We start from the raw sequence: 19,806 nt of genomic DNA, 5'->3' as shown, positions 1-19,806 counted from the left end.
CTAGTAGTTTTCTTGAGAGATTTAATTTCAGGTTTTAGACGTTGTCTTAGTTAGATTTCCTGTTTTCGGTAAGTACATCGGGATCTTCTTTTCCATCAGGGAAAAAACAGGTGGCGCTCCCTTATTTTACTTTTGTTTTTACTACCCACGCCACTATACCTTTTGAGTGATTGTGCTAGTCGACTTCCCTTTAAAGTTGGTCCCTTGAGCACCTGTTTTTGATTTCCTCCTCCCTTTCCTCCCTACCTTCTTCGTTCTTCATTCCTGTGCACCCCCTTTTTTAACAACCATTTTCGAGGAGGTCTAAATAAATTTGTCCAGTTAAATTTTCTTTTAAAAAAAATGGCCCGATGATTTCGTTAAATTTTTCGTCTCTCGAAAAAGATGTAGATTTTCATTATCCCAGTATCTAGAGTTATGCGGGTTTACCAGTCCATTTAGAAAAAAAAGTTGTCTCGTCACTGAAACAGATGTTCTTTACTCAATAGTGGTCCTCATCAATTCGCTGGCACATCAGTTCGCAAAATTCAATTCTCCTATCAAAATCGTCTTGTCGTAGTTGTTAAAGGATTTGAATTTTGTATAGGGAAAAAAAACGTATTTGTGTTCAAAATTTTGTGTACACAACCTGTTGAAATATTAGTTAACTCTGCGACTTTAAGGATTGATAATGTTGGATCCATTGGGAATTGTCCCAGTACCTCAATTTGGCATGCTTCATTAAGAACCCTTTCCTCAGTACACTTTTTATTGCAAACATACTTCCTTACCAATTCTAGCACATATTTATGGCCCACGTTCTTGTCTGGATGTCTGTCATTAAATTCTCTATAAGAATCTTCAGCGCTATAAAGAAAAATCATTTATATTCTTTCGGCTAGCGTATACATCATTTTAAACTATTCGCACTTCTGAAATTTTAACTGGGCGTCAGAATGACAATTTTAACAATAATAACACAGGTCTACAGCAAAATTGCAATGTTTTTGAATCAACATCTCTTCTTAACTAATTTTGACCTCCTAAATCCGAAACTGACCTTAACTTTGTCCTATCACATCCTTATTTTTCACAAACTGATATCTTGATCAAATTCCTTATTTTATAAGAAAATAGTATAATATATAAAATTCTGCAAAAAGTTTTTTAGCATAAATATGACAAAAACCAATATTTGAAAAACATTTAATTAAAATACTGAATTGTGGCATCATTGTAATATTTGTTAACTAGCGTAAAACCGCGAGTTCGCTCTTACAGCCGTAACTGAACTTAACAAAAACCGTAAAAACCAGTCACTGTTTAACGGTTCGAGTGAGTGTTTTGCCGTGCTCCGTAATCGTTGTGTTTTTTTTTGAGCCATGGAAAGGAGACGCTGTGTTAATAAAGCAGACTATTTTTGTTATTTTTGTGGTTACAAAACAGAGACAGAACCTCATTTGTGCGTAATGCGTATTGTGCCTACTTTGGAGTGCAAATTGGAAGTCAAGACAAATCTTGGGCACCACACATTGTATGTAGGGTTTGTGTAGAAGCTTTAAGGAATTAGACAAAGGGTATAAAAAAGTCATTGAGTTTCGCGGTTCCTATGGTGTGGCATGAGTCAAAAAACCATACTGATGATTGCTACTTTTGTTCCTTCGATTTAAAAGGTTTTAATGGCAAGAATAAAAAGGACATTTTATACCTCAATCTAAATTCCGCTATTAGGCTTATTCCTCATGGTCCTGATCTACCTGTTCCACCTAAGGAAATTGAAAATTTGTTATCATCTGATTCGGAGCAGTCTGTAGTTGACTCGACTGGCACTGATGTCGACTTCACTTCTGGAACCGAAAGAAGGCCAGAACTATTTAATTAAATGATTTAGTAAAAGACCTTAATCTTCCCAAAAATGCCTCAGAACTTCTAGCATCCAGACTTCGTGACAAGAATTTGCTGGCTCCAGGAACATCAACCAGTTTCTACAGAAATCGAGAAAAAGATCTAAGCCCATATTTTCATTCAAAAAGGATCCTTAGTATATTGTAACAATATACCTGAAGTAGTTATAAAGCTAGGAAGGAGCTACCTCTTACGAAAAGGAAGAATGGCGACGTTTTATTGACTCCAGTAAAAGAAGTCTAAAAGGTGTTTTGTTACACAATGGTAATATGCTAGCCTCTGTTCCTGTTGCTCATTCTGTTCACCTAAAGGTAAATTACGAAAATTTGAAACTTCTCTTGGAAAAAATAAAATACCGAGAACATAACTGGATGCTTTGTGGAGACTTAAATGTCCTCTGTATGCTTCTTGGGCAGCAGTCAGGATATACTAAACATCCGTGCTTCATTTGTGAATGGGACAGCCGAGCACGAGATAAACAGTGGAATCAAAAGGAGTGGCCTACAAGAGATAACCTTACGCCGGGAAGCAAAAATATAAAGTACAATACCTTAGTTGACCACAAAAAAAACTCTGCATATAAAATTGGGCCTGATGAAATAGTTTGTCAAAGCTCTCGACAAAAACGGAAACTGTTTCAAGTATATTACTGCAAAATTTCCCAAGATGCCAAATTAAAGGAGGGAGTTTTTGTAGGTCCCGATATTAGGGCTTTATGTAGAGACCAAGACTTTCAACATTCTATGACGCCTATCGAAAAGGAAGCCTGGTGCCTATTTAAAGAAGTTATTGACAAGTTCTTGGGAAATAACAAGGATCCAGACTATAAGAGCATAGTCAGGAAAATGTTGGAACATTTTCGTGTGTTAGCCTGCAACATGAGTTTAAAGGTACACTTTCTATTCGCACATCTAAACCACTTTCCGGGAAATCTTGGGGCAGTAGCGAGGAGCAAGGAGAACGTTTCCACCAAGATATTAAAGAGATGGAAAGGCGTTACCAGAGTAGATGGAGTGTATCGATGATAGCAGACTACTGCTGGATGCTACAACGTGATAATACGCATAAAATTCACAGTAGAAATTCTACAAAACGCAGTTTTCTAATAAAAAGGCGAAGATTTCATTAAGTTAAGCATTAAAATTACGTTATATTTTAAGCATACCTGATATTTTTCTTTAATTAATAAATATAGTTGTATTTAAGGCTTATATTATTAATTTTTTGTGATTTGCAAAAACATCTTATGTGATGCATAAAAATGGATGACAAAATTGAAATCAGCGTATCAAATTTATATCTCTCTATTTATATATAACATCTCTCAAAAAGTGTTATTTTGTAGACCTATGTAATCAACTGGTTTTTAAACTTAAAAATGCTAGTTAGTGCAGTGTTATTGTTGTAACTATTAGGTACTGCAAAAAATTTTAGGAAGAATTTCAAAATGGCATTAGTTATTTTCTCGCAAATAATGAATGCATATTTTAAAAAATATATTTGGACTCAATGAACTGTTTATTATCATACATTTTTACTGGTAAATCGCTTCAACTTGCATCAATTTTGCGAAGTAAGATGGAAAATTGTTTGCCATAAAAAAATGTGTGACACTATGAGCCAGCCATTTGACCTACCAATGTTTAAATTAATAAAATGTATTTTATTACCACACATTTTTGCTTCCTATTCGCTTAATGATTTTGTTTTTTTCGATTTGATTAGATAGGAGATTATATGCCCTTTAATATAATAATGTATCCCACTTAGGCAAGCCATTTGAAATGAGTTTGAGGTCGATAAAATATTCATTATTGCCAGACATTTTAGCTCACTATTCGCTGGTACGTCAACCGATTTAATCTTAGAACATTGAATGGCTAAAATTAGCATTGCCATGAAACTATGGGCAGTTTGTTTGCTTGCAACATCTCTGATGCAATGATGCCCAATGCTTACGTAGAAATGGCAAAAAAAATGTTCCTCTTTAATAAAATATGAAGCCGCTTGATCGCATTGTTGATTCCACCAACACAAGGAATCTTTACCAGTGACGTCGTCAAAAAATATTTGCATGATAAATATTTATTAATACTAGATTATGTTTTAAATTATTAACAGTATTACCGTTTATTATCTCTTTATAGAATTCTACAATATACTTCATTAGAATAAAGGCACCTATCTAATAAAAAGCATTTTTATGGAAATTAAGTATTTTATAAGTATTATAGATGTCTTAATAAGGTTTTATTATTCTACGTTTATGATGACAGTATCATGATGTCATGTCAGTATCGGTATTTACTCGTGAAAAGATCGGCATGAATCGCCTTTTTTCTATGGTGCCATAAAAATGGAGAACTTCACAAATGCCGAATGTAAACATAAATCCGTTTGACAAGATGACAGCAGTTTTTGCTTGCGGTGTTGCCATTCCAACTTCTTTAAAGGCGGTTTGAGGAATAAGAATGTTACTAATTTTTTTCTGCTTTGAAGATCTTTTCTTTGCGCTTAGAATAAGATATATCTATTTCTACTTTTTATACTTAATCCAAAATCTAATACCAATAAGTTAAATTAACATTATTATATGCGTTGATATATAGTTGAAAATTTCCTCTTTTGAAAACGTGTGAAAGCTTGAGAACAGAGAATCGGTGAATATGTTTGTAAACAAAGCAACCCCCCTTACCCCTGTACACATGATGAACTCAAACAAAGTTGTTGCTTACTAATTCTAGTCTTTCAATATTCTAAGGATTTAATTTTTCTTTTGGCATTGTTGAATAGACATTTTAATGCTGCTTACAATGATGTGTCCTGCGATGGGAGTTCCCATTTGACATATCAAAGTTAGGTTAGCTGGAGGTGAGGAGGTGATTGATAGAACTTTGTCAAATATAAAATTAAAGAGTCCCTGAATATCTAAATTGACGTGTTTTATTTAATTATTTTAAGAAGTTATTAAGGGTGGTTCGTTCGTTCGTTAAGTTCATTTTGAAATGAAAGCACTGTATAGTTCTGTCTGGTGATGGCACACAGTAGCCGCAATTCAATCATAATACATAAGTTTAAAGATTTGGCATTTTATTGTGGGGATAAGGGCAACCTTGCGTAACGTACATACACAAACGCAAAATTTAAACACACCATTAAAACATGATTAAGGCTTTATATTTTTTTGCTGAATTGTTTATCATTACTTATTACTGGTGTAGGTCTAATGTACTATCTTGGGTTGTAAACCCCATATCTGTCACGCATTCGTCTAACTATCATAAAGGTCGTTTCCGAGTCTAGGGTTACTCCCAAGTATTTAACTTCTCCCAATAGAGGAATTTATCGTCCTTGTCGTTGTTAAGCAATTCGCTGCTTTCAAATCTCAGTCGATCCCCTTGCGGCTTTCGTTATAGATTCAAATGATTTATTGTCAAATAAGCCTCCTCTGTCCAGAATAGCGGTCAGCATCACTTCTACGTTTTCCAGAATCTTCTCTACCTTGTACACCATTCTATGTATCGCTGCCTTTGTTCTGAATTTTCTACTGTGTAAGCACATTAGTCTTAAAGGAGAGGACAAAAATAAATTAATGCTTAATCCCTAATGTGTTGGTCTACTTTTTTGTCTAGTGTCTTCAGAAGAAATGACATTAGGCTGATTACTCTAAAGGTTTTTTTTTGGCAATGGTCGATTTTTCCAGGTTTGGGTATAAACGCCACCCTGACTGACTGATGCCACCTCACGAGAATATAACCATAAGCATTATCTCAATCAGCTTATTTATTAAAGTTTCTGGTTCATGTTGCGTCATTGCTTGAATGATACCGTCAGGTCCAGCAGATTTTTAAGGTGCTTATAGCCCATTTGAACTTCTCAAATGTCATTACTTATTTAGCAACTTTCCAGTTTTCCCGATCATCTTTGGGGTAGACTCATTGCCAAGTATTCGGTCTAATTATACAATGAGTGTAGTGACAGGAAGACCTGTAATTGAACACGAATATTTTGGAATCTATTTTCTAGTTCCTTACAGTATTGCCTCCCTGAATCCCTTTTCGCTTTTTTGAGCTGGATATTGTCAATTCTTGTCAAGACTGAAATGTATTCTATATGTCTCCCACCTATCAACATTTCTTACCTCATTGAATATCTTTCTTACTGTCTTCCTCATCTTTTCAATTTTTCTTTCCCACCAGGTTACAGACTTTAGAATTGTATCTGTCAACTTCTCCACACGGTCACTTAAATACATTATCTTTTTACCAACCTACACTAGTTGCCTCTGGAGTTCCGACTTGTAGGGTTAAAATAGATGTACCTATGGTCTGAATAACGTTCTTCCATGGATACATGTCATTAATAAAGTCTTTCTTTGTCATTAATAAAGTTTTTCTCTAGTGAAATCATTTGCTTCCGGGTTTGCGTCAGGACGCCACATTTATGTTTTTATGTCTTTGAGATCTTGTTAGAAAAACTTTGACGAGCGAGTACAGAGTAATTGTTTATTCAATATTATCTCAATTTTATTTTTACTTGAATCTGACTATCTCTTTTATAACTATGAGTAACACAGCAACACCCATTTTTCAGAAAAGATTTGAGTCTTAATAAAGACTTTAGTCTAAATAAAGGTGTTTTATTTTAAGGTCGTTATTGCCGAATCAGTAATTTTTCATTTTTCTTTAATTTAATAATAATATAATGTGTTATTGTCAAAAAATTTTACAATTTGTAGACAAAACCTAAGTAAAAATAAGAGAATACAGAACATACAAAATTACAATAAAAAATACACATATAAAGAAAACAAACATACAAAAGTTTATACAATTTAACAAAATTGTATGAGGTCAAAATACAAACAAAAAATAAATAAATAAATTAGTAAATAAATAAAAAAGAAAAATCAATATACACTAAAATATATACAAGGTCAAGAGGTAAACAAATCAAGAATATATAGCAACACAAGGGCGTACAATAAAATATTTTTAAAAAAATATATTTTTATTTTGATTTTTTGTCTTAATTAAAAAGTGTGTGGAAATTAAATTTAAGTATGAAGAAAAAAGTCGTTGCATACAAGGCTCTCTCCAGCAAGTACGATATCTAATGCCTTGCGAAATGAGGGAAAGGAAGGTATGGACTTTATTGCTAATGGCAGATGATTGTGCATTTTTTTCGCATTATATAGAATCGATTTTTTGACTAGCTCTGAGCGAGGGGTTGGATGATAAAGATCATACTTTCCGTTCCTGAGTGAGTAACTGTGAAGTGGCCCTTCTGAAGTAGCTGTAACGTGCTTACGGATTAAACAAATAGATTCAAATATGAATAAGGAAGGAAGTGTTAAAATTTTGAATCTTTTAAAGAAATCCTGGCAGTGGGTTCTACTGTTTAGCCCAAGTGACTAACAAACAGCTCTTTTTTGTAGCTTGGAAATACGCTAAAATTAAGTAACGCAACACGTACCCCAGAATGGAACAGAGATGCGACTCAATAAGGTCATAATATACTGTTCTAGCAGTGGACAAATTAAGTTCCTTAGAAACTGATCTGAGCGCAAAACAGGCAGAGCTTAATTTTTTTGATAAAGCGTCAATATGCAAATCCCATTTTAAGAAGTTATCCACAATAAGTCCCAATACTTTTACTGAATCAATGACGTCAATAGTGGTGTTATTTAGTATAAAAGATTTCAACGCACTTTTATATGATAAAGCCTTACTTTTAGAAATGTTAAGGCACAGGAGATTAGAATCGCACCAACACTTTATAGTCAATAAGTCAATAGAAACGATACTATGGAGTGTTGTGTTGTCCGGATTGCTCCAAGTAAAACTGCTATCGTCCACGAAGAGACAAATTTTCCCGCTAATATTCAGGTTAGAAAGGTCGTTGATAAACAGCAGAAACAAAATAGGGCCTAAATCAGGTCCCTGAGGTACTCCATATTCAATTGGCTTGCAAGAAGACATCGTCGAATCAACCCTTACAAGCTGACTTCTGTTATTAAGATACGACTTAAGCCATTCAAGAGGCGTACCTCTGAATCCGTAATACTGTAACTTATTAATTTAAATGTTGTGATTTACACAATCAAATGCTTTTGAAAACTCAGGAGAGATTGTCGCTGTTGAATGGTGGTTGTTAAGGCTGAAGTACACATTATTAAAAACAGAAAACATAGCATCATTTGTGCATTAATTATTCAAAAATCCAAACTGATGAGGAGTGAGAATTTTGTATTTGGACAGAAACGATAGGAGCCTTTCTTTTAACTAATCGTTCAATGATTTTTGACAGCGTAGGGAGAAGTGCAATTGGGCGATAGTTCGAAGCTTTCTTCTTATCTCCTTCTTTATGTAAGGGAATAATTATCGCAGTCTTAAGACAGTTCTTTTTTAGCGTTAGTTCATCAGTTCCCGATAAGATTTGTTTTTAATGTCTTTAATTGTACTAAGTTCTGCTGTTACCATGGGTGTGAAGAAGAAACTATGCAAGTTTACATTAGAATTAGAAAGATATGACATTGGATTAATTGACAGGGTTATGGTACTCATTACATTTTTAGCCACATTTACAAAGTAATCATTTAGGCTGGTCGGTGAAGTGGAGATGTAGCTAGATGTGGGAGCCTTATTTCTTAAATCATTTACAATAGACCAAGTTTCTTTGGCAAGATTTCCAGAGTTAAGTTAAGTTTAGCCAACCTCCTATCATAATAAATGTCCTTGGCGGCCTTTATAGTCTTATGGTAAACTTTTCTGTAGAGTTTTACGTAATTAAGAAAGAAAGTGCTGTCTGAAAATTTTAGGTGGGATAATGAGCGCATGATTTTAGCTGATGTACGTAGACCTTTTGTGGTCCAAGGTTTATGTTTTTTAGATTTGACAGGCTTAAGAGGAAAGGATTTAAACGCTAAACTCGATAATGTTTTTATAAAGGAAGAGAATTCGGTATCAACATCTCCAGAGAGAACATTCCAGTCAGTTGTTAGGCAGAGGTTCTTGAAATTTAGAGAATTTTTGTTACAAAAAGTATGGCTCAATTTTCGCGAGGAATTTTTGCCTGTGCTTGACGACAACACAAAGTTTATCAATAGTGTTTCATGGTCAGAGACACCTGAACTTAAGACAGAATTGTCAATGAGTCCTGGACCGAAAGATGAAACTACATAATCTATGGTGCTGGAGCTAGTTTTAGAAGTTCCAGTTGGTGAGCTAATATGCATGACTATACCAAGTGAGTCGAAAATCGACTGGAGAGATTCTTGAGCAGCACACACACTCGAGAAGTCAATGTTAAGATCGCCACATAAAATTAATTTGCTTTTTAAAGGTAGGGACTCAAGCAAGCTCAGTAATGTTTGAAAGAATATGTTTACGTCCGCGTCGGGAATTTTGTAAATACAAACAATATAGAGATTATAATTCTTATGATAGATAATAAACATTATTATGATACCTCCATGATATAAGTTACTTCTATTAAATCTAGCAATTGTTGTGTAATTTTTTAACAATAGTAACGTGAAATTTTTTAATGATATTAAATGCACTACTAGTAGAGTCACCCCGCGAAGTTTTAATGTAGAAAATCCGCGGGGCGATTTAAGTTCTTTTTGGAATAACGCTTTAATTTTGATAATACTGTACTGCAACTTTTTTGTATCTTAGGGCTCATCTCCTAGAGATGGAGACCCAAGTTTCAAAGTTCATCTTCCTTATCTTCAACTTTCGATCTACACTCCTTCTCTTGGCATTAGAATGTTTGCACCAACTTTCATTAAAATAAAATGTGTTGACTAGAGAAAATAAATATACTATTTTTAATTTTCAGTACCAATGCGACGGACGTGAAAGAATTAGAAACTACAAGAGAAGTAATACTTTCAATGCTTTTGCGGTTATTGGAATACAAAGAAGTAATAGACCTCGTAACGTTAGTACTGGAAGATAGCAAGTATTGCACCGACGACACGGACAAATGGCTGCGATGGTCTGGCCAAGTTGCAAATATTTTTCTGCATATGTTGAAGTTAAACAAGATAAGAATTGACGATAGAAACTCATTTGTGTCACTAAGGAAATTTATTTTTGCATTAAATCCAAACGTGTTTAAGCCGTTAGATGATGTGGTTATTATGATTTTCCGGGAAGCACCTACTTCTGTAAGTTGACATTTGGAAATGTATGTATATCCATACTTGACTTTGACTAGCCTATTTTGTTTTATAAATTAAGATTAATGGCACAAGTTGCTAACTTTTAAAATTTTCGTTTGTTATTTCAAATAGCTTTAAAAAATATCGGGATTTTAGGAGTTTTTATGTCTTTAGGCATAGCAGTGGTTTTAGATAATAATATCCCATAACATTTTTATGACACTTGATATATTTCGCACACAACCTACGTCCAAAAAAATAAGAGTGCATATTAAATTTCAATTCAAATTGAATTAGCTTCGCTATATGTTGGAATTTGCAAATAAAATACTACGCATTTTCTACTTGATAAAATTTATAAATAAACCAAGAATGCCTTAACGTTTAAAAGCAAGTTTCTTAAATTATTGTTTAAAAATCTTGTGGACAAAAAATAAGAGTATTTCTTTATTGTAACTATTTGGTCTCTGTTTATTCAGGTAAAATATTTGTTTGTGATGTTTTCCATAAATACAAGTCAGTTTCAACAAGATCGTTGCATCGCGTTGGTTAATATGGGTCGCGCAAAGCATTTTACCTCCGAAAAAAGGCGTCCAATTTTGCAATTGAGGAGTCAAATTAAATCCTATGCATTTATTGCAAATGTGCTTAACTCTTTAAGGTACAGAAAAAATGGTAAAAATTTTCCCAAGTGGTACAAAAAAAAATATTCTTATTTATAACAAAAAAACATAAAAACTAATTCAAGGTGCTCTAAATAAAACATAACATTCAGAAATATCAATTTTTTTACTTTTTTCTTGGTACAAAACCCATGGTACATATTTTGACCCACCATACCACTGCCTAAACCTAAAGTTATTTTGTATGGTAGGACTGAAAACAAGACTTGTTCTTTCCCAAACATAGGAGAACTTGACACTCGCTGCAGGTCCAGTTTGTGCGTATTTCAAATTCCTTGGAACTACAGACTGCACATCTTCGTCTACCGGTTCGTACTGGCTGATGTGTACTTTGAGTAAGTCTAATCGTTTCTGGTTGGGAAGGTTTCCTTTTTTTGATGGGAGTTGGTAATGGTTTTTCGGTACCCTGTAATGATGTTACCAATTTGTCAGCAACTAGATGTTCTATAATATTCAAACGAAATTCTTTCATGTTCATTTTAGGCCCTTCAGATAACTTGTAAAGCACGTAAGTATTAACAACAGCAGCATCAATAAAGAAAAACATGATTCTATGCCACCATTTTTTGCTTTTTTGGTCGAGGCCGTAAACTGCCCTCCTTTGGTCAAATTTATCTACTGAGTTCATATGTTTATTGTAATCGGTCAGCGCTATTAGGCAAGGTATGTTTTCTACACTACCGTCTTTCGCTTTCCTTTTGACCTTAGTTTTGTCATCTGGGTTGTGATAATTTGAAAGAAGGTGAACTGTTCTTTTATTGCGCCATTTAAATGCTGAAAGTCCTGTAGAACTCAGGTACCAGTCAGAATCACCTCTGTGCATTGCTTTATCTTCCAGAAATTGGGGCATATTTTTTCTGGTATGTCTAACAGTATCACAGGCATATAAATTTTCTTGATACAGTTGATTCATTAGGGCTTATTCATAGGGGACATTTGTAAAAAAGTTATCAAAGAAAATTTTATGATACCTGTGTTTTAAATTTTGTGTCATCTGAAGCACTACTTTGGTACCCAAACATTTTTCTGCAACAGGACCGGTTTTGCCACAATATATTTCAAAATCCCAGCAATATACAGTGCTGTCAGCTATCATCCACACTTTATAGCCTCTCTTTACTGGCTTTGCAGGCATGTATTGTTTAATCGTAGATCGGCCTTTAAACTTTATCATAGACTCGTCTGCTCGTCGAGATGCAGACAGGCTTGAAAATTGGATTTCAACATTTCTAAAAATAGTCTTACCTTATATAATTTATCAAAATTATCGGAATTTCGGTTGGGCATGAAGTTGTTGTCATTAAGATGTACATTACTTAGGAGCCAACCAAAGCGATGGGCAGTTATTAGTCTACTAATATAGGGATCATGTAAAATTGGATCTGTACTCCAGTAATCCCTATATGACGGCAGCTTTTTGATACCCATTAGTAAGTTTATACCAATAAATGTACGCATTTCTACACTATCGGTGGGCTTATAACTTTTACCGGAATTGTGAAAAGTTTGCTCTGCGTAGAGGTTTGTTTGAAACACCATATGTTCGACAATTTTGTCTGAAATCAGAAGTTTAAAAATATTATATGGTGTCACCCTATCTAGTTCCTTTATGACTTGGGCTAGTCCTGAATATTCCATAAATTGGACAGGTGGAACCGTTTTATTATTCTTACTCCACTGTATTTTGAATAATGTTTCAATTATTGTTTATGAATAATGTTTTAATTCGCTCAGTGGAATAAGGTCTTCGGGGTCCCATTCCTCCGGTTCTTCATCAGATTATGATATTACCATATTATCCGGTTCTGATAAATTATTTGTGATTTCTGGCTCGTCTACATCATTTTCATTACAACTATCATTAGTTATAATGTTATCCGAGTCGATATCTGATGGAATGCCTACAAATTCACTGTCCGAATTTTCAATAATTTCAATTTCATTATAAAGATCCTTTTCGGTCAAACCAATATTCTTAAAAGGTAATGGTTCTGGAAATCGGTCACTTGCCATATCTTGCTCCTACCTAAAAAAAACCTTACTTGTATGGTGGGACAAAATTTAACCCATAGTTAAAAATACAGAATATAGAAGTAAGTAACTCAATAATTTCAAGTTATTTAGTATAAAACAGTTATATAAAAAGTATATCAAATATTTCTAACAAAAAAAACAATAAAACTTAAAAAAAAAATATCTTACCCTTTTTAGAACGAAACGTGCAACAACAAAACATAAACAAACGAATAACCACTTAAATCACTAGGCACAAACTAGCGACATCTGCACTTTATACGCTTAATCTTTAAGGCTTATATGATCATATAGTCAGACGGTTTAATAAATAAACCGACGTACATTACTGGGAAACAAACAATTGTAGGTGGGTTAAATTTTACTCCAACATACATGTAGAGTTGTATAATAGGTGGGTTAAATTTTGTCCCTAAGTACTTCAAAGAGTTAAAAAATCACCTACGAGTTTTATCTCCAGAGTTTTAAAAATACAAAATAAAACGGAAAATGTTCCTGAAAATCGAGGCCGTCTGAGAAAAACCACACGGAAGACTGATAATCTTATTGTACGCGAAGTCAGTAAACAACCTTTTTCCACATCTACCTCTATAAAACGAAACTTAAGCCTAAGTATTAGCACTAGAACGATAAGAAGACGTTTGCAAGACCAAAAATTATATGGCCAGAAAAGTCCCATTTCTAAGCAAAAAGAATATAAAACAAAAACTGGTATTTATTAAGAATAATTTTAATAAAAAATTTCAAAGAAATTGGTGCAGCATTCTTTTTAGTGATGAGACGAAGATCAACTTATTCGGATCAGATGGAAAATTTTTCGTTAGAAGGAGGAAGAATGAAGAATATAATCGTAGGAACACAATAGGCACAGTTAAACACGGAGATGGAAATATCAAATTGTGGGGCTGTTTTTCCTACAGTGGACCTATTCCATATTTTGGATTAAAGAGACCGTGACAAAAGAAATGTATTTGAATATCTTGGATGGAGTCATGCTACCATCTGCCGAAGAAAACATGGCTATAAGGTCGATGTATCAACAAGATAACGACCCTAAACATACGACACAGATTGTTAAACAATGGTTTACACAAAATAGGGTTTCGGCTCTGGAATGGCCATCACAATCGCTTAACCTTAACCCTATTGAAAACCTTTGAAAAAGAAAATCGAGTAGCTTGTAAAAAAACAACAAATAAGCAAGATTTATGGAAGGAAGTTCAGGAAGCTTGGTATTCCATCCCAGTTGAAACATGTCAAAAATTGATCGCTTCGATGCCACAAAGATGCGCAGCCGTCCTCAAGAATAAAGGTTATTCTACCAAGTACTGACTTGCTAATCTAATGCTGCCGTTTGTGTTGCGGTACATTGTAATTATAATTTTTTATTGCCATTTTTGAAAAATACTCTAATTTTTTTGTCCACCATAAAACGTGTAAGAAATAAATTATTTATTTATAATTACAAATTAAGTCATAATATCGCTTACTACTATCGGTATGTCGACGATTGTCTTTTATTGTGGAATGGAAATCGAAAAGATCTTGATAGTTTTTTGTCAAACATAAACAACATACACAATAATATTAAATTTACACTAGAAATTCAAGCTAATAATAAAATTAATTTCTTAGACCTAACTATAACCAACTTTAACAATAGGCATGATTTTGAGATTTATAGGAAACCGAGCCATACTGGGGTAATAATACATAACGAATCTTTTCACCCCACTAGTCATAAAATTGCTGCATTAAACAGTTACGTAAATAGAGCCATAGATATCCCAATGACATCGGAACATAAAGAAAAGGAGTTTAATATTATTAAGCAAATTGCCACAAAACATGGTTTTTCCTCAACAATTATCGATAAAATTAAAAATAAAAAACCATTACGTAACTCAACTAGTAATGTATATTTAAACACGTTTCAGAATGATGACCGGGATCAAAACCCTATAAAATTCGTTACTCTTACATTTAATGGCCCTGTTTCCTATAAAATACAAAAACTTTTAACTTCACACAATATCAAAGTTGCTTTTAAATCTCAGAAGACATTGGGTAATCTCCTTTTAAATAATAAAGATAAAGATGATATTTTAGCGTGCAAGGGTGTATATAAACTTTCCTGTGAGTATGGACATTATTACATCGGAAGAACAAAACGAAATTTTAAGAGCAGATTTGCAGAGCATAATAGATGTATCAGACAACACAATTCGGAATCTCTTTTTGCTAAACATATAATTGAAACTGGACAGATTTTAATAGTAATTTTAAAATAATTTATCGTTTACAGGATAATCGCCTTTTGAACAACTTAGAGTTCTTAGAAATTCAAAGATCACTTAAGAAAGACCATCACAATTCCTTAAATATACAAGTTCACATGGGAGAAAATAACCTAATTAACTTTATTTGACTAATAATTATTTATGAACGATCTACAGCCGTAGAGCTATCTATCGCGCGTCTAGGCAATTTATATCTATGAGATACATAGTACTGTAAGTAACCTATATACACGAATTGATTATTAGTTTGTAAATAGATAGATGTCGTTAATGATATTGTTTGTTTGAATAAATTAATGTGGCGTCCGTTTTTTTACGATTTTAACATTGAAAATTATATACACCTACATACACGTATAGTACAGTGTTGATCTTGGGTTTTTTATTTGTTTATATTAATGTGGACGTAATTTTTTTTAAAAGTGTTTATTATATTTGTGTTGTCCACGTACACTAATATAAATGTCCATTGTGTTTCTATGTGTTTTAATTTTATGATGTTGACAAATCTCGTTTTATAATTGTAAGTACCTAACATAATTTGTATCGCCAGAAAAACGTTGTATTTTCTATTATATTTTAAAGTTGTAATGTCTTCTTTTTACTTTAGTCCTTGGCCTGATGATGTGACATGTGGAAGTCACGAAACTGGTAGCCAATAAATAGGAATTTTCTGGATAATTAAAACTTTTTTTGACCCCTTCTTGTGCCCTAAAGAACTTCCAGAATATGGACAGGATTCTCCTTAATAAATAATAACATGTATTTATTTTTTATCACTGATGCCTCATGGCATATATTGTACAAATATGAAATCCTTATTGTTTTTTTCTCTGTAGCACAATATATTATAAGGAATATTCAAATAAAACCAGACACTCTTATTTTTTTGGCTGCCACTGTATATACAAAGTTGTGATTTAATAACGAATAACTTCAATAAAAGGGAAGAGAAGGGTATCTTTTTTTAATCCTCGGACACGTCTATTTTATTTTTAGATCGGGCATATTTTGACATTTAAGGTAAATTTACAGAGTGTCGCAAAAAAGTGTGACAGCAAGAATATTTTTTTTCTTAAATGGAACCTTCTACAAAAATATAGCACATATAGCATTTTCGGATATTTGTATATTTTTACAACTATTTGTATTACATTGCTACTTTCTAATTTTTGATCGTAAAATATTTTGTTTAAATGCAACTATCTAAGCAAAATATGTACGTCTAGTTTTACAATTAAACTAAATCTACTAAACCTATATTGTTGATAATGTTGACAAATTATGAATTAAATGGCAAATAAAAGTCAGATCACTTTCAACACTAGTTTATGAAAAGTTAAACTTTATAACCCTGCAGGGTGTCTTGAGTGAGTACTTTCGCACCGTAGTACATTTTTTACGAAATAATCTAATTTTAAGTAGCTAGTATAATTTAATAATATTGATGCAAAGTTTACTATTTTTTTCCAGAGTGAAGATTGTACTATTTTCTGCCGATGGCTTTCCAAATTAATTCTTCTATTTCTAATAATCTCGCCGCTAAAAGAGGAGGAACTCTTATCAAAAATTAACGTTCTTAAATGTGAGTTCAGCCCCGGAAGTATATTTGAACACGTTATAGCAACAGCAGATCCACTGAATGTGTATAACAACGCTGATACATTTGAAAATTTGTCTTCCGAAACCATTATTGCGAGATTGATTCTGAGAGTTGTTTCAATAATTTCTACAAAAATTATGGAGTCCAGTGATACTAACGAGGAATTTTTAGTAAATCAATTTAGTAGTTTTTTGTTGTTCTGGTCTTACATGTTTCAGTCAGGTAACAAAATATACTTTCCACATGCTTTTAGTCAGTAATTTCTAATTTTAGGAGGATTATGCAAAGTTTCTCAGGCAACATCATTACTACTTCATCACCCTGATATTAATTTACATAAAATTAACAACAACTTTATGAGAATTAGGACAATTTATCCCACAGTTGTAAATGAGTGGTCTCATATACTAAGTATTTTAAACTACAATAAAATAGGTTGGTGGGATAATGTAGCTTGTGGAGAAAAGACTTCTATTAATAAAACTATCGTAATGACGGGAAGCGTAATAGTATTATGTGATTATTTGGTAAGTATATTTTTGATTAATATTTATTGAGTTTTTATATGTCTTTATGTAAAAATATAATAATATATCGTAACTTTTTAGAGCGAAAATCTAACAGAATCCGAGCAGCTCTCTTGGATACTACTAAACCATTCAGAAACACTAATAAATTTAATTGAGGAAGCACCAGTATCAGAATTTATTTCCTTCGTCCACAGAAATGCCGATTTGAGTAAAATGTTTATCAGCAGTGTTTCGCAGCAATGCCTACACATAACCGACGTAAGTTTAAAATACATACGTACAGGATAAACTATTTACGAGTAAAAACGGTATTTGTTTTAATTTTCGCTGTATTTTTCAAGAAATTCAAGACAGATAATCGATGTATTTTAGCTCGGAGAATTAAAAAATTGCAATAAAAAACACAATTGCATGGAAAACAAGACGTAAAAGAATAAAATAAATTTATTTGAATATAAATACCTCTCAATACCTCTTCTCCTTTCGCCAATCATATTATTGAGACCGGACATGGGTTCGAGCATGGGGCGGATACCGAAATGCTCCATGTTTCTCAGAAGGGGTTAAGGTTGGATCTTTTGGAAATCCTGGAAATAAATAAAGCCATCAAAACACTTTCTTTAATTCCTTGGGTCCTAACAGTAACACGGACATTTGATTTGATCTGACTTATTAACACATATTTATTTGTTTATTTGTTCACACCCTATAGCACTACAGTCCGATGGTTCTCTCTCACTCACTCCTAGTACTCAGTAGAAATCTGCTAACCACATATTGTTTAATTTCATTGTAATTTTAACTGTTTACTAGATGTTGTGCAATGTACTATTCAAGTATTGTTTGTTATTGTTTAGAATTTGTGTGTTAAATAACCCAGTAAGTATTTTACAATTTCATTATTTTATCTGTATTTTCACCTGTCAAGAAAAAAATGTTCGTATATGTTTTTGAACTGTTTGAAATATATTTTAGAGTCTGATGATGGCAAGAACACTTGCCGAAATGCATCACTCCTGAAATTAGAGGATTAGCGTTTTATTTTTGTGGAGAAAAGACTTCCTCTACTAACTTTTCAATCAAATAATGAAGCAATTAAGCATAATATTATTAATTTTATATTCCTGTCTCTAAAAGCCATTTTATCACGTTTTTGATAGGATATTTTGACAATTACTTAATTTCAAATACGATAGAATTAAAATATATATTTTTGAGGCGGTGTAGTAAAGGCTTCTTTGTACTGCGTAAAGCAATATTTTAGGAACTCTAATATCTCTTTCAGAAATTTGTCTAGACCTTAGTCACTTATATTTCCCACTCAACAATAATTTAACAACTGATGTTATGTACAATTGTTGTACAGTTAAAACATTTGCTAGGTTATAATTAATAATATAATTATAGATTAATTAGATTAATTCACTAGGGAACCGTATTGACTTATGCAGATTAATTTTTAGAATTCTTTTTTCGGTTATCTCTAATAGTAGTAATATTAGTAATAATAAAAGCGTTTATTATTTACCTTACAAAAAAGTATAAATGTAGTAGCAATAAAAAACAGGACAATAAAATAATAAGGTAAATAAATGCAAATGTATCAGACTCTTGCAACTTACAAGAAGCAAGCTCTGTTCTTCCTACATTGCAAAAAAAGTAACTTAAAATATGTATAAAACAGAAGAAAAGAAGCTTAATTAAAAAAACTACCTATATTTAGTAGGAGAGAAAAAAATCTCTAAAATATAAAAATACGTGCTTAATCCATTTTACTCTTAACTACATAAAGTTCAAAAAGGCTCGCCTCTAATAATCCTAATTAACTTAAATAATCGTTATACATCGCTATACATAAAGATGCGGTGTCCCGAAAATACATCGCAACACCGCATCTTTGTCTAAAAATAAGACAAAAACTTCATATACAGGAATCTTGAAAAGTGAATCGTTTCCATGTTACAGGGTGTTTTAGAATTCCTATTAAAGATGGTTTTTTGTTATAATTTTCAAAATACCTATTACTGTTTTGTAAGAGCCATAATCTTGCCCTACGCCTTATTGCGCGAGCAGCCCTTAAAATAGAAAATGGATTTCCTCTTATCCCATTAACCGCTCAATTAATCCTTTGAATTAATTCTTCACGGGAATTAATTTCTACAGCATATACCAATTCGTTGAAATGACCCCATAAATAGTAATCTACTGAAGTTAGATCTGGAGATCGAGGAGGCCAATTTATAGGACCACCTATCCAACTTTCAGCAAAATGGATATCTATCTACTGACGAACAAAGTGAGTAGGCGCTCCGTCATGCTGAAATATTAAATTCTGTCGTATGTCTAGAGGAACGTCTTCTAAAAGCTGCTCAAGATTATCTGCCAGTATATTTAAATAGTTTTCAGAGGTAAGACGGTTGGGTAACTCTATCGGGTCAATAAGTTAGTCGCTGATTAATCCCGCCCACAAATTTATTGAAAACATCCTCTGAAATTTGGTACGCCATATCGCTCTTGGATTATCATCTGCACAAACATGCATATTATGCATATTAAACGGACCATTTCTAGTGAAGTCAGTCAAGAAGTTTGGGTTGTTAAT

General features: G+C 32.9%; 1 protein-coding gene across 1 annotated transcript in view; it reads left to right on the top strand.

Moving 5' to 3' along the window:
• LOC126749565 (huntingtin-like) overlaps positions 1-19,806 on the top strand; it is a 158,727-nt gene that overhangs the window by 83,842 nt on the left and 55,079 nt on the right. Inside the window, exons 20-23 of the mRNA XM_050459281.1 lie at positions 9,730-10,060; positions 16,545-16,896; positions 16,948-17,201; positions 17,283-17,462. Coding sequence (XP_050315238.1) covers positions 9,730-10,060; positions 16,545-16,896; positions 16,948-17,201; positions 17,283-17,462 — 1,117 coding nt within the window. The remainder of the gene's footprint in view (positions 1-9,729; positions 10,061-16,544; positions 16,897-16,947; positions 17,202-17,282; positions 17,463-19,806) is intronic.

The sequence above is a fragment of the Anthonomus grandis genome, unplaced genomic scaffold (assembly GCF_022605725.1).
Source record: "Anthonomus grandis grandis unplaced genomic scaffold, icAntGran1.3 ctg00000319.1, whole genome shotgun sequence".
Lineage (NCBI taxonomy): Eukaryota > Metazoa > Arthropoda > Insecta > Coleoptera > Curculionidae > Anthonomus > Anthonomus grandis.
Note: the sequence above shows the minus strand (reverse complement) of the source record. Positions and strands in the feature narration are given on the sequence as shown.